Here is a 14941-nt window from a genome sequence, read left to right on the forward strand (position 1 = left end):
AGTTAAAAACAGTACCAGAGAGGCCAACCAGGTTCCTCAGTCTATTTAATAAAATGTGATGGTCTACTGTATCGAAGGCGGCTGTTAGATCCAGTAGTACCAAGACTGTGAGTTTGTTGTTATCTAAATTACACCTGATGTCATTTAAAATCTTTAAAAGTGCTGTCTCTGTACTGTGGTTCATCCTAAAACCAGACTGATGAGACTCTAAAATATGTTTTGAGTTTAAAAATTCATTTACTTGATTAGAAACAAGTTTTTCTAAAATTTTACTTAAAAATGGTAAGTTGGATACAGGCCGGTAGTTGTTTAAAACATTGGGGTCTAAGTCACTCTTCTTCAGAAGGGGCTTCACCACCGCCGTTTTAAAGGAGGTGGGGAAGACACCCGTCTGAAGAGAGCAATTCACCAAATACAGCAGATGTTCCTCAAAGAATCCATAGAGTGTTTTAAAAAACGGTGTGGGAATGGGATCTAAAAGGCAGGTTGTGGGCTTTACCTGGGAGAAAACTCGACCAAGTGTCCTCGCATCAACCAGGGCAAAACTCTCAAGTGTTTCCTCAGGTAAAAGCAATGATCCAGATGTTAAAAGCTGTTGGGATAAAAGACTGGATCTGATGTCATTGATTTTTCTTCTGAAGTGGTCTGCAAAATCCTCGCAGAGGGCGTCATCTGGTATCCTGGAGGATCTTTTAAAAGTTTTGTTTGTTAAAAGATCGATTGTGGAGAATAAGAATTTGGGGTTATTTTTATGGTCATGGATTAGGTTTTGGAAGTGGGAGATTCTTGCTTGTTTGACTGTGTTATTGTAAATTTTGAGGCGTTGACGTAGTATGTCATAGTGAACTGTCAACTTGGATTTCCTCCATCTCCTTTCAGCACTCCTGCATTCCCTTTTGAGTTTTTTGATATCCTCAGTTCTCCACGGGGGTGTAGATCTTGTTTTAGCTGTTTTGATAAAAAGTGGAGCCACTGAGTCCAGTGTTGTCTTTATTTTGTTGTTGAAGTTGTCAGTAATAAAATCGCAGGGTGCTGGTAAAATTTCGGCAGGAGTGCTCTGTAAGATCTGGATAAAATTTGCAGCCACTTCAGAAGTTAGGTAGCGTTTCCTCACTGTTCCCACAGGGGCCTCTCGCTGGTTAAAACTGGTGATTGTAAAAAACACACAAAAATGGTCAGACACAGCCAGGTCCACAACAGAGGGCGCACCAATGGACAGACCATAAGATATAACCAGGTCCAAGGCGTGCCCCCTGCTGTGGGTCGGCTGCGTGACATGTTGCTTAAAATCGAGGCAGTGTAAAAGGTTTAAAAATTCTCTAGACAGTAAGTCTGAGGAGATGTCGACGTGTAAATTAAAATCACCGGTTATTAAAATTCTGTTAAAAGAGGTATGAATAATTGATAAAAGCTCTGAAAATTCATTAATAAAAGAAGTGGAATACTGGGGTGGTCGGTAGATAGTTATACAGAGGATAGGCGGGCTGCTACAAACGAAGGCATGATATTCAAATGATGTGTAGCTGTTAAAATTGACTTTGTTTGTGTGCATGTTGGTCTTTGCAATCGAAGCAGTACCGCCCCCTCTTCTGCACCCCCTAGTAGAAAATAAAAAGTTAAAATTTGGTGGGGAAGCCTCGGTGAGAACAACAGGTGCGTCAGTGCCCAGCCATGTCTCTGTAAGGAGAATGATGTCCAGGTTGTTATCTAAAATTATATCATTTATAATAAAAGATTTGTTTAAAAGAGAGCGCACGTTCAGCACAGCCATTTTAACATCTGTGCTGAACGTGCGTTCATCACTTTTTTGAAATGGAATGTTAAGAACACAGTTTGGTCTAAAAACAGTCCTGGGTTTCGTTTGTCTGTGTGATATTATGGTTTCTATTGTGTAGATATTGTCCTGTGCCACTGGGGTCACTGAGGGAGGGGCATGTATGATGTAGGTAGGGGGGGGTGGAGGTGAGTGTGAGTGAGGTGCAGAGGGCCTGTGTATGGGTGCAATGAGTCAGGAGGTGGTTGTGGTGCAGGACCGGACAGTCAGGTTAGTGTTGACTGATAAAAGCCTTGACCCCTCCTGATTCGGGTGTAGGCCGTCTGGTTTAAAAAGGTGGGGTCTGTTTAAAAAAGCGATAAAATTGTCCACATATGGAATACTTTTTTCGAGGCAGTATCCCTTCAGCCACAGGTGCAGCTGGCGGAGGCGACTGGTGGTGACGTCACCATAGCGCGGCGGGGGGAGCAGGCCGGAAATAATTAGCCGCTTCCCCGTGTCCAGCAGGCGGTCCATCATGGACCTGAAATCCTGCTTGAGGATCTCGGACTGCTGGTCTCTGAGATCATTAATTCCGGCCTCCAGAACCAGCATGGTGGCCGAGCTGTGCTGAGCACACAGCTGGAGGGCAGAGGACTCAACCTCCTTGACGCGGGCTCCAGGGTGGCAGAAGGTCCGGCCGCCATGCACCGTCACGTGCCTGACCATCGAGGTCCCGACGACCAGCACGGAGGGGGTGCGGTGCTCCGCGGGCCGCCTGGAGGTGCGCCGCTGGGCGGATGGGACCCGGAGTTGGTGGCGCCGACCCGCGGTTCCTCCTGGGCGAGATGGGGAGGAGGGGCCAGGCTGGACGCGCGGACCGCGGCTCCTGAGCTGGCGAGAACCAAGACCAGCTGGGTGGACAGGTCCCGGGGGCGAGCTGGGACATGCTCCCATGGGAGGGAAGTCCTGCAGGCTTAGGATGTCGTACCTGTTCTCCAGTGGGAGATCCGGAGGCGGAGCAGGTGGAGATGGACGAGCCCCCGCGCCTCTGGTCACCACTGACCAGGATTCCCTCGGCTTGAGTGGCGTTGAGCTCACCGGTGCTGGAGCCGCCGCTCCATCCTCCCTGACGGAGCACTGCCACTCCGCGGGGCGTAGGCAGGAGGTGGAGGGTGCCGATGACTTGGGCTTGGCTCCCTGGTGGTGCCAGCGGAGCTCGGCGAGTGCTGGTGCCGGAGATCCGGTGGTGATGGAGCCGGTCCACGGCAGGGTGGTGTTGTCCGCGGCCGTCATGCTCCGGTCACCAGCACCGGATGCCTTCAGGTGGGCGATGAGTTTCGACTGGGTCGTGGCGACAGTGGAGAAATCCATGAGGATCTTGTCCCTCTCCTTGAGGTCAGCCTTCAGACCACAGACGCTCTCCCTCAGTTTTGAGAGGGTGGGGAGACAAGACTCACAGACCGCCATCATGCTGTTAGCCTGTGCTGGGGATTCGTCACCCCGGCAATCACCACTGTGAGTTTTAGGAAAGGTCAGATGGTTACCATTGACATTGAGGAGACATCTAGCAAGTTATTTCCATATCTTTTTTTCAAATTAAATAACATACATTTTAAGGCAGAGGTTTCAGACTGCAGGCCCCTTGGCCATTTCCATCCCCTCTTCCCCCTCCCTCCAGCCTGCGATCTCATGTCAAAAAATATAATGTTATCCGGGACGCAAAATGATTTTTTTTGTAATTTTTTTTGTTGTTGTTTTGCACAAATACAAACTACACCCTCACATGCAATGCAAAAAAGAACAAACAAAAAAAACACAAGTTTACCTTTATTTTGAAGTAGACTAGTCACAGGAAATGCAATGGGTTCAGTTAGCACTGCTGTTGTTCATCAAAAATGTGTCTACAGAGCAAAATAGCAACAGCATTTGCAGACAGCGGAGCGATTTTAAATATGTCTTGGAGACAACAAAAGATTAACACCTTCAACTTCTCAGTGAGATAACAACTCCTTGGCCCTTATTAACGTTATCAGTTTCCCAATTACAGCTGATTTTGAGTCCGACATATTACCTAATAGCCACTTTTGCTTTTCGCTTTAAGAGCAAATCCTAAGCCATCGTCTTCTCAGTCAGCTCTCCTGACTCTCTCCATGCAAAAAGGCAAATTTAACTCCTGCTACTCTGTGCTGCAACTTTGCTGCTGGCCCTCGGAGTAGATGCCTCCAGCAGTTTGTAATCATAGCGTCTGTCATCGGCTATTCATTTATTTAAAAACTATAACAACAGTAGTGGCATTTGGCAAGTATTGTAGTCTTAGTAAGCCCGAACACTCTGTAAACACACAGTACTGGGGCAAGCCTATTTCAAGGTTTAAACAAATTATTTATAAGGAAAAAAGATTTGCACTGTTAAAACTAATGTGCATACAGATGTATACTTCTGCTTGCCTTTTCTTTTTTAAATATGAGCAGAAGTGCTGCCAGGTGTCTGGCAAGAAATAAAGCACACACTTATTTAATTTGTTAGTTCAGTGCAAGGTTTCAATAAATTATTCACGAAAAGGGAGAAAAGATTTGCACTAACTGCATACATTTTCATATGACTAGTTTTTCACTGTTTGTACAACTGTTTGTTGTTTGCTGTTTGCATTTTTGTATTATTATGTTAATAATGGAAATACAAACCTACATTTGCAGAAATATTGATTGATTGATTGATTGATTGATTGATTGAGTACCAGCAGTGGCCTCAAGCTTATTTGAGTTTGAGACCCCTGTCTTAAGGTCATAGTACAGATGGACCGACTGTGAGACTAAAAGATACTTTTAATTCGACTGTCAGAGCTTTACACTTTGAATCTTTTTACCATTTCTTTATTTCAATAAAATACCAAACTCATTCTCTACACAGCTCTACAGCTTCATATTACTATGGAGGGAACAAGAAAACTGGTGTTTGGCATAGACAAACATCAGTAGGTGAATAATATAGTTTGAACAAGCTTTGTCATTCATATCAAGTACAACAGCATGTCAGATGTGTATCATCCAAAGGTATTTAACATGATACCAAGTAAACAGCTGGTATGATTTGTCAGGGTTGATTTGTCTCTGAGTTAAGGTCTGGTCAAATGGTGCACAAGAATCTTTTTATTTTGAGTGAATTGAGAAAAAAAAACAACTTAACAAAAGCACTTGTATACTCAGTTTGTGCAGATAAGGGACATCTTTTTGACACTGCCCCATATCCTTCAACATCAGGAATTTGTCAAACAATACAGATTAAAGAACTGTACAAAAAGATTCCCTTGTAACCATAAACATGTTTTAACAAAACAAAATAAAAAACATTTTCTGGGACATCTGGATTTAATACTGTGCAAAATTCATCTATAATATTGAAATTGCATTCAGTCAGTCAGTGACAGAGGAATTATGTGAAAATACTTGATATTCAACAGTCTCTTATTGTCCACATTCACATCAAACAGTCGATCGAAAAGAAAAACAAAAAACAAAACAAAGGCAGTTGAGGAATGCAATTCCATAACTACAAAATCTGCATTTTAACAACCTAGCTATGTACACTGTACAGAGATTTAAACTCAAGCAACCTGTAGAAAGAAGTTAGGAGCTGCATGCCTGAATTGATCAGGCAGATTATAGTAAAATACAGTGACGATCTTAAGCATTTGAATGTGCTATCAGTCCTGGAGGCAAAATGGAAAACATTCCATTAGTGCCCTGGATAAGGTTTTGACTTCCGGTGGCAGTCATGGTGAAGATGCTAAAAAGAAACAAAAAAACACTGGGACGCATTGCTGCTAAAAATGGGTCTGCTCTGCATATCGTTTGGGGAATGATGTGTTAAAAATATTAAACAGGTGGGGAGATACAAGACCAAACATGGCCAGCAACACCGGCTTACAGCCTAAAAGGTTGGTGCTTGTCACTTATTTTTGTCAAATATTGCCAACACAATGGCATTGTGTCCCAATGTTTTTTCACATAGATTGAACAATTACAATGACATTCTGCCTGCATGCATGTAGGATTTTAGAACATGGCACAAAAAAGCTTACTTCAAATCACTAGTACGATTCCACAAAACATATGACTGATACTGAGAGCAGATGTGGTTGCTAATATACATTTTAAGGAATTTTATCTCAACATTACTACTCTATCTCTGAAGAAAATTTAATTATGTCATTTTAACAGGAAAATAAACTATGTTGTTGGAGTGCTATTTGTTTCAAATAATTTTATCTAGTTGTGAATGAAGCATCCAGATCCTTTACTTGATCTTACTAAAACTGCTCCACTACAATTAAAAGTCAAGGGAAATGTGTATATATAAGACTATTATACTTGGAAAAATATATTACCTGTAAATATATAAATATATATAAACATAGCACAAAAAGTGAGGAAATTTGTGTTTGGTAGACCAGCATGAGGAGGAGGTGCCAGGCTATTGTGGCTGTGTATGATTCTTCCACACGCTACTGAGGCTCCTGTTTGTTGAATTAATAAATTGTTAAATTGCCAATATGTCTTGTTTCTCTAGACTTCAATCATCCAATCCACCAAACAACACCAAACAAGAGTCAATAGTAGAATAAGCTGTGGCAGAGAAGATCTGGCAAATTTTTCATGGGCACAACCCACATACTCAGCTCTGCTGCTCATCCCACAAATGCATGTTCCTTACAAATGTGGCAGCATTTAAAAGGGAAATAAACAGGCTTTCCAACGGTATAAGATTTATTGCCAAGAAGCATTGTTACAATAAAGAAATAATCTACCAAACACAAATTTCTCTATATATTTCCACAAATATATATATATATATATATATATATATATATATATACACACACATATTTTATATATATATATATATACACACACATATATATGCATATGTACATATATACATATATGTACATATATATTGTCATTTTGCCAGAGAGAACGTAGACAGAGGACCAGGACTTCTGGAATAATGTTCTTTGGACAGATGAGTCTAAAATTGAATTATTTGAACACCAGAACAGAGGACATGTTTGGCGTAAACCAAATACAGCATTACGGGAAAAGAACGTCATACCAACTGTGAAGCATGGAGGTGGAATTGTCATGGTTTGGGGATGCTTTGCTGCGGCAGGACCTGGCCAGCTCACCATCATAGAATCCACCATGAATTCTATCGTGTATCAGAGGGTGCTTGAGGAACATGTGACCATCTGTGAAAAAAATAAAGCTGAAGCGGAACTGGACCCTGCAACATGACAATGACCCAAAACATACCAGTAAATCCACCAGGGACTGGCTGAAAACTAAGAAATGGAGAGTCCTGGAGTGGCTGAGTAAAAGCCCAGATCTTAATCCCATTGAGATGCTGTGGGGTGACTTGAAACTGGCTGTACATGCAAGAAACCCCTCAAACATCTCACAGCTGAAAGAATTCTGCGTTGAGGAGTGGGGCAAACTTTCCTCAGACCGATGTCAGAGACTGGTAGATGGCTATAAGAAGCGTCTCACTGAAGTTATTTCAGCCAAAGGGGGTAACACTAGCTATTAGGGGGTAGGGTGTCCTAACTTTTTTCTCAGAATACGCATTTTTGTTGATATCTTTTGTTTAATGAGTAAACAAGGTTAATTTTTGTTGTTTACCTGCAATTAAATCACTTTCTTTTCCAGAGATAAATAAAAACAAGATTAGACATCGATATGTGAACATTTCTTAATAAAGAAATGAATATTTAATGGGGTGTCCTAATTTTTTCACATGACTGTACATATACATATATATAAACATATATATATATACATATATACACATATATACATATACATATATATATACATATATATACATACTCACACACATATATTCAGGTAATATTTGAATTAAATATTTTTCCAAGTATACTTGTCTTTATCTGTACCTAAGACAATCATTTTGTGATCTCGACGCCTTAAATATATTGACTACTATAGCCTATCTCCTGGCTTCCGCATGAAAAATAGGGCTAAAAGATCAATGACAACATTTCAGGTAAATGACAGAGGATGGATATCAAGACTTGAAGGGGGGGCTTGATTTTTTTTTTTTTTTTGGAAAAGAAACCAGCACATTCCACATAAAACAAATAATGTGATTTTTGAAATGTGGCCACAACACTGTTTCATTCTTACTCACCAGTAAGGTCATCTATTTTACAAAGTCTGTACAATCTTGGAGCAATACAAAGTTTACAAATCAAGGGGGGAAAAAAGAAAAATGGGGATTTGTGTCAGAAGAATTGCTCTGATGGGCTTCTGTGAAGGTTCAGGGAATGAAACATCCCTGTCACTTACATGATTGTCTCCTTTCTTTTGTCTTATATTCTCAACCGCATCTGTAATATTCAATTGCTTTTGGATTAATCCTTCTCATTTACATTGGAACAAGAAGGACCCTTCACCACAGCAGGGACAGGTTAACACTTCCTTTTCTTGACAGAGCTGACAGTACTTAGAATAAGTGAGTTGTGGTTTTAAGGTCACTGTTATAGTCTATGGTTGTAGCAGTGCCTAACATTGCTGAAAGAAGCATTTCTTCTCCTGTGATAACAGCCGCCTGTGCATCTCCTGCCTTCTGTACCAATCTTATGCTCCTTCTGGCCCATTATACATTCCTGTACTGGTCAATCAATCACACCTCGGTCTGTTGCTGTGAGTCAGTGATGATGGTAACCCCTCGACGAAGCTCGTCCAAACTGTCAAAGTCGCTGCTATGTTCAGAATCATCCAGCCCGCACGGGGCCAACATGTCCGAGGCTGATGAGGCACCAACAGACAGTCGCACATTCACCGACAGAGATTCATCAGTGTCCCCATTTCCCGTGGTTACACCACTCAATGAAGTGCTGAAGTCCCCGTGGGGAGCCTCCCCAAGGGGTAGCTGGTGTGGAGGCAGGTATTGGCTTGGGTGGAAGTGTGGCCTGGTATGCTGACACTCAATGCTGCTAGAGCTCAGGGTGCTCTCCTTGGAGACTGGATGGTTGGTGGGAATTGGTGTGTAAGGCTCAGGAAAGTCCTCGCCTGTGGGCAGTGGAGGTGGCAGCTGGTCTTGGCTCAAGAACTCTTCTTCTTGGGGAGGCGGGTAGTCACTGTCGATGTCATAGCCACCCAGGTAGTAGTCTGACTCCAGTTCACGGGTGCTTCCTCCGAGGTGAGAAGCTGAGCCTACTACATCGCTGCCAGGACCTGCTTCGTTGCCTGGCACCTCTGCGATGTCTGACAGCCTGGTGCTTGGCATCCAGTCTGATGTGTCCCAGTGATATGCTGGAGTAAAAGGAGAAATTGTTAGTAACATTTTGGACTGTGAAAATAAGGCTTAACAGCCCCCCACATGGCTGAGTTAACAAACTAGTCTTCACAATGTGGAGCTGTGCATGACATGCCTTCAGTATGCACCAGGCAAGTTAGACTCAGTAGCATCGACAATACACAGAGGTCAGGTACATAACCAAGCACAACCTGCACAGAAAAAATGTTAGGTCTATAAGGGTATGTGGCATGCAACACAGGAGCCTTTGAGAGTCAGGGTCACAGGAGTCTGAGCATGCTGAACTTCATGAAAAATTGCAGCACTGAAGCCATGTTGACAGGCTCAAAAAAATTGGCAGCATTGATTTGGATGTTACAGTGATGCATCTGGTAGATTTTCCTCTTGGCCAATGCAGCAAAGTAATCTATCATCTACGCGTTTTCATTGAGTTGTTGGCCCGCATTACCCTATTACCATTCCACACTTTTATATATATATATATATATATACACATATATATATATATAGACACTACAGTATATATACTGCAGAAAGAGCAGAAGTTGTCTGATATTTATAGTGCCACAAAACCTCAGAGCTAGAAGGTTGTGGTGAATGGTTGGTCATCTCCCTCTGACACAGGAGGGCTTTAATTCACATCCCATTTGCTACTAACAGGTAACTTTGATTTCTTTTCACCATGACTACAATCTACCTTTCCTTTATCCAAATATTTTTACTTGCCTCATTAACTTCCCCAAACTGCATCATGGCATGTCATTCTGCTTGGGCACTGGATTAGAATACACTCATATGACTCATTTTGGAAGGGAATGAGAAACACACTACACTAAAACCAATTATGTGCAGAAGCTGCATTCAAATTAAATTGAACTACTATACTTTCATCATAACATGTATAAGAAATTCCAACAGCTACCTGTCAGTTAATGAGGAATATGTCCAGGTTAGTAACAACAACCAAATCATATACATTTGGCTGTGTTAGTAACCTGGCTTTCATTATTTATTAATTGTTCCAGTTTTTGTGAAGCATTCACTGAAAAAAATGGTGTCACATGATCTTCAGATTTTACAAGGTCATGAAGAATGACCCAGTGCAGCATAAGGAAGTGACAGGCAAGCAATGGATTTTTCATGGAGTCTTACAATACATTGGTTGCCGCTACCAAATTCAAGAAAAATAAGACGGCATTTCTTGACCATATTTGGCAGAACTTTTGGAATGGGAGAGACTTGTTCACCCATTAGAACATATTCTATCTTGAAAGGCAAAATTTGAAGGACTACACATCTGAAATAAGAGCCAGTTAGGGTATGCTGAGGTGTTAGCACTGAGAACTGGAGCCAACAATCTACAGATATAGCATGAATGATGATTCTCATCAGAAAGGTTGGTTGATCAGAAGGACAATCTACCAAAACTCTGCAGATTAATTTAACTGAAATTATTTGGCAACTTAAAGTCAAAGCACAGATGGTGAGTGAAGTACAAACTGATTTGACAGGCAATGACAAATAAAACCATAGGACATCCATGCATCAAAGCAGAACATAAATCATGACAAACCAAGATTTGAACCAAAGCTTTGACAATTCACTCAATAACTGGTATCGTACAGTAGCACCACTGGGCTTGAGATGAAAAGCCTAAAAAAGTGACATCACAGGATGGGGACAGTGGCAAGCTGGAAGGTGGGGTTGATCACTAAGTCAGCTCAGCACAGTGAAATGGCACACACACATATGCAGACAGAGCTTTGACTAGAGAAGGGGAGGTGCTGAAGAAATTACCAATGGCAAAGTGTGGAATTTTGAAAGTTCAATTGTGCATACAAAGAGGTAAAAGGATAGGGGGGTAGACACAATAATTTCAATCAGGATAGACTAGCTTGGAAATGAAAAGTGTTGATTTAGGATAAGAATTGTATGCATGGGGTGAAAGCCTGACAGATGGACAGCAAATTAACCCTAATGGCCATCTGGTTGTAGACGGTGGTTTGATGCTGCTCATGGTGGGGGCAAGGTGGAAGGTGGATGTTGGCTTTAGGTTCAGGAGCTGAACTGTAGTTGCAGCTAATTTTGATATTGATTGGCTTCTCTGCAGAAGGTTGAAAGTGGAAACTGTAGGTGTAAATGTGCCCCGTTTTCTTGGAAACAGTCAAAAGTTACATTTACATTCAGTGGTACAAGTCATCCACACCAAGGATGATCACCATAATGATAACAATGTGAGCATCCACACTGATGAAGAAAGGTTCTGTAAAGTTTTGCAATTTGCAGACAAAGGTTATATAAGTGTTTGATAACTTGTATAAATAACCAAGAATGAGTCATTAGAGTAGACAATCTAAAAGGCGTTCCCTAAATACTTTCAATAAGTTCACATAAAGAGGTACACTACAGTTACAACCCGATATTATAACATTATTTTTTAGAAAAATGTCCCCAAAATCAAGCTAATTGATGGCCCTGTAAAATGTTGATTGATTTTGATTGCCTGTCAATATTTCCATTGTTCATGAAATAGCTCTGAAACCATTCTCCTGTCACTGAATTTTCGGTGTGTACTCCACCATCAACTTGAGGTAGAAACGGCATGTTTACACACTCGCATACAGTGTGTAAACCTGGCATTCTTCTTCATTCCCACAGAGATCACTATCTGAGAGATCTCGCTATCTGGGTCAGGGATCAGGTGCCATCCTATACCCTGACCTATGACTGATTACAGAGATTGTGGCGATTATGATTCACTATGGAGAACAACAGTATACAACATATTTACTGAATAATTGTTGTTAAAAGTTATCATTTATGGTCTGGACAGCCCTAGTCACCAAAACGCATTGTGTGTCATTAAGGTCTAACTAATAGGTTTAATGTTTTTTTATCCTGTCTTTTTTGCTCTTTTTTTCCTTTTTTCTGCCTTTTGCAGAAGTAATTTTATATTAATTAATGCATTACCGCCACACATAGACCAGTGGAATATGGTGAAACCACTGGCAAGAATGTGTAACACCAGCAACTTGTGACTGGTGACCAGATTGGTGACTTAGCGGTGACTCCCAGGGCTTTGGTTGACAATTGTAGCTAATGAGCAAACTGCTAACATGCTAGTGTTACTGCTAGCTAGCTGGCTGCTAACTGCTACTTAGCAAGGTAGCTAGCTAGGTCACTAGCTGAAAAATGTCAGCACTCAAAATGGTTTGCTTTTGGTCCACAGCAGGAATTTCTATGTCAAATTCGATCTCAGTGCGAGTGTTTAGCCAATGTTTTATGTTTACGTTGTTTTACATTAGTCAATGGAAAACAAGACTGTCTCACTTTTCTCACACACAACTTAGAAATGTAAACCCAATAACTTTGTTTTCTTGACCATTTTTTTTTACAAGTAAATGATCAAAACTTTATCTGTAAACAGAAAAGGCTAATTTCTCTCAAATCGTAAGCACAAATTTTATAAAATCCTTTAAATAGTATATCAGTGGCCAATTACAACCAAATACACACTGCAATGGCCCAAAATATTTCCATTGGGAGAAAAGTGCAAATACTGAAACAATGCAAAGTCAACACCACACAAACCCAGAGAGCACATGGAACAGAAAAATGCTGCATGTCTAGTCTGCACAATGGAGGTTCTCCAGGCCTCTAGGGGGAGTGCTCTCCACAGACTGCAAGAACCAGGACTTTATTCTGTTAACAGAATGTGTTGTCTGGCTGATGGTGACGAAATAAAAGAATAGGCTTGTTCAGATGAACTCAAAGATTAAATAATCCATACATGGATGAAAATTCATGGACCAACTTGCACCTCGACTGGAAAGCAAACAAGAGCAGGCACCAACAGCAATGGGTAGGGGGGAAAAAACTGAAATCAAGTCGAACAGTTTTTTAGCAGAGTTCAGTCTGTACAGAAAGTCAGAGATAATCGCATTCTCTTAAATCTTATACTGATTTAATGAAATGTTATCAAAACCATATATCAGTTTTTTACGCTATTATATAATATAAAGATATTTAGACCGTCGGGGCTTCTGTACAGATGTTATTTTAAGAATCCTCACATCCCACTTACCAGATGTTTTTGTGTTGCTGTATACTTCAATAATTTAATCAGTCCAATTTAAGTAAACAGCAGACTACAAAAATGATATATTCAATGCAGTCTATATACAAAGCTAGAACATGCATGTGGCCTAAAACTCCAGGGTGGACAGCACTGGGATGTGCACAGAAATGTGTTTCATGTGTTTAGTTTCTCACTCCAACATAAGTCCCAAATCATGGCATAAATGTAGCAATATCTGATTTGGGAAGCTTTACCTACTTTGAAGCCATTCTGTGCTCTCAACCAAAGAGATCAGTGCGCTCTATGAAATCTTACAAAAATGCAAGATGAGCCATGTTACCTTTTCAAATACCTGTCACAGATGTCTGTAATAAATGTTGACACCAATTAGGCTACATGTGTGTATTTCTAATTATGTAGCTAATCATTATTTAAAGAAAATACAGAACATAATGTAGATGTTGAGATTGTTTAATGTATGCTGTGACACTTGCAAAGCTTTCTATTTCCAGTGTCCCTTTTCTACCACTGGATGCTGTGTGTAAGCATTGTCAGAGCTGTGCTTATAGTTACACACATTCCTAACTACAAGTGCACATTGACAAATTCCACACTTTGCGTAAGCACAGATGTGTGTGTATAATCATTCCTATGCACACATCTGTGCTTATGCACTGTTGATAGATGTAGGCCTCGGTTCTTGCAGTCAGTGCTAAAGGCCTGGAGCACCTCTGATGTGGCCACTGGATATGCAGCAACTTTCTGTTGCGTTTGTTTCTGGGGTTTATGTGTATTTAACCTGGCATTGTTTCTGTATTTGCAGGTTTCTCCCAATGGAAATGTGTTGGCCATTGCACTGGGTTCATGCCTTTGGTTGTGTTGTGGGTGTTTGCAGTGCGTTTCCTAATGTCTGAGCTTGTTTTTATCAAATTGATGAGGATATTTGACTTGCGTCTTGTCTATTTGCATGTGTTGTGACACATGTGACTGCACTTCTCCATTGCCATGATAACTAATCCACTTGACAGAAGCGGCATATTAAATGCTGATTAAATGGCAGGATTGTTGCACAGGTGTGCCTTGAGCTGTTCACAAGGAAAGGCTCTAAAATGTGCTGTTTTATTTCTAAAAAATACATTTATTAGGCAGTGACAACTACGGACTTCAAAATATGCTCTTTTCTCTATTTTTTGTCTTTTGTTTCTGGTGTTACCACCATTTGCCTTATACAGAGCAGCACATCATATGGGTTGATCAGGTCGTTTCTCTCCACTGAATGGAGCATCTTTCATGACATAAATGTGAACAATGACTATTACTGACTATATACAATTCTGTGTGGACAATGTGATACCTCAGAAATAAGTAACTGTGTATTCTAACAACAAAACATATACAACTAAAGAGATTAATGACTGTAACAACCCCAAGAAACTGGCATTTAAGAACTGGGTAAGAGCACAACTAAAAACTTTGCAAAAGGAGCTTAATCACATGCTCAAAGAAGCCACGAGGAGACATAAGGAGATCATTGAACAGAGCTTCACTGTAATGGACTCCAAATGACTGTGGGATACCATAAAGACAATCATCAACATGACTCCAGCTAAAAAAATGTTTCAGTACCTCTGATGACCTGCAAAAAGCAAACAGAGTAACTTTTATCTGAGCTTTGAAACTCTACTATACTCTGCCTTCTCTTCTGAAGGTAGGGACATTTTTTCTATTGACCAGAATGCAAGTGACAGACCCCCATAAGGTGCATGCTT

General features: G+C 40.9%; 1 protein-coding gene across 3 annotated transcripts in view; it reads right to left on the reverse strand.

Moving 5' to 3' along the window:
- Positions 1-8323: 8323 nt before the first annotated feature.
- Positions 8324-14941, reverse strand: part of fat3a (FAT atypical cadherin 3a) — a 208623-nt gene continuing 202005 nt past the window's right edge. For all 3 annotated transcript variants that reach the window (XM_073493718.1, XM_073493717.1, XM_073493710.1), the window contains one exon: positions 8324-9090. In XM_073493718.1, the coding sequence (XP_073349819.1) occupies positions 8459-9090 (632 nt within the window). In that variant the 3' untranslated portion in view covers positions 8324-8458. The remainder of the gene's footprint in view (positions 9091-14941) is intronic.

Source organism: Pagrus major, chromosome 2, assembly GCF_040436345.1.
Source record: "Pagrus major chromosome 2, Pma_NU_1.0".
NCBI lineage: Eukaryota > Metazoa > Chordata > Actinopteri > Spariformes > Sparidae > Pagrus > Pagrus major.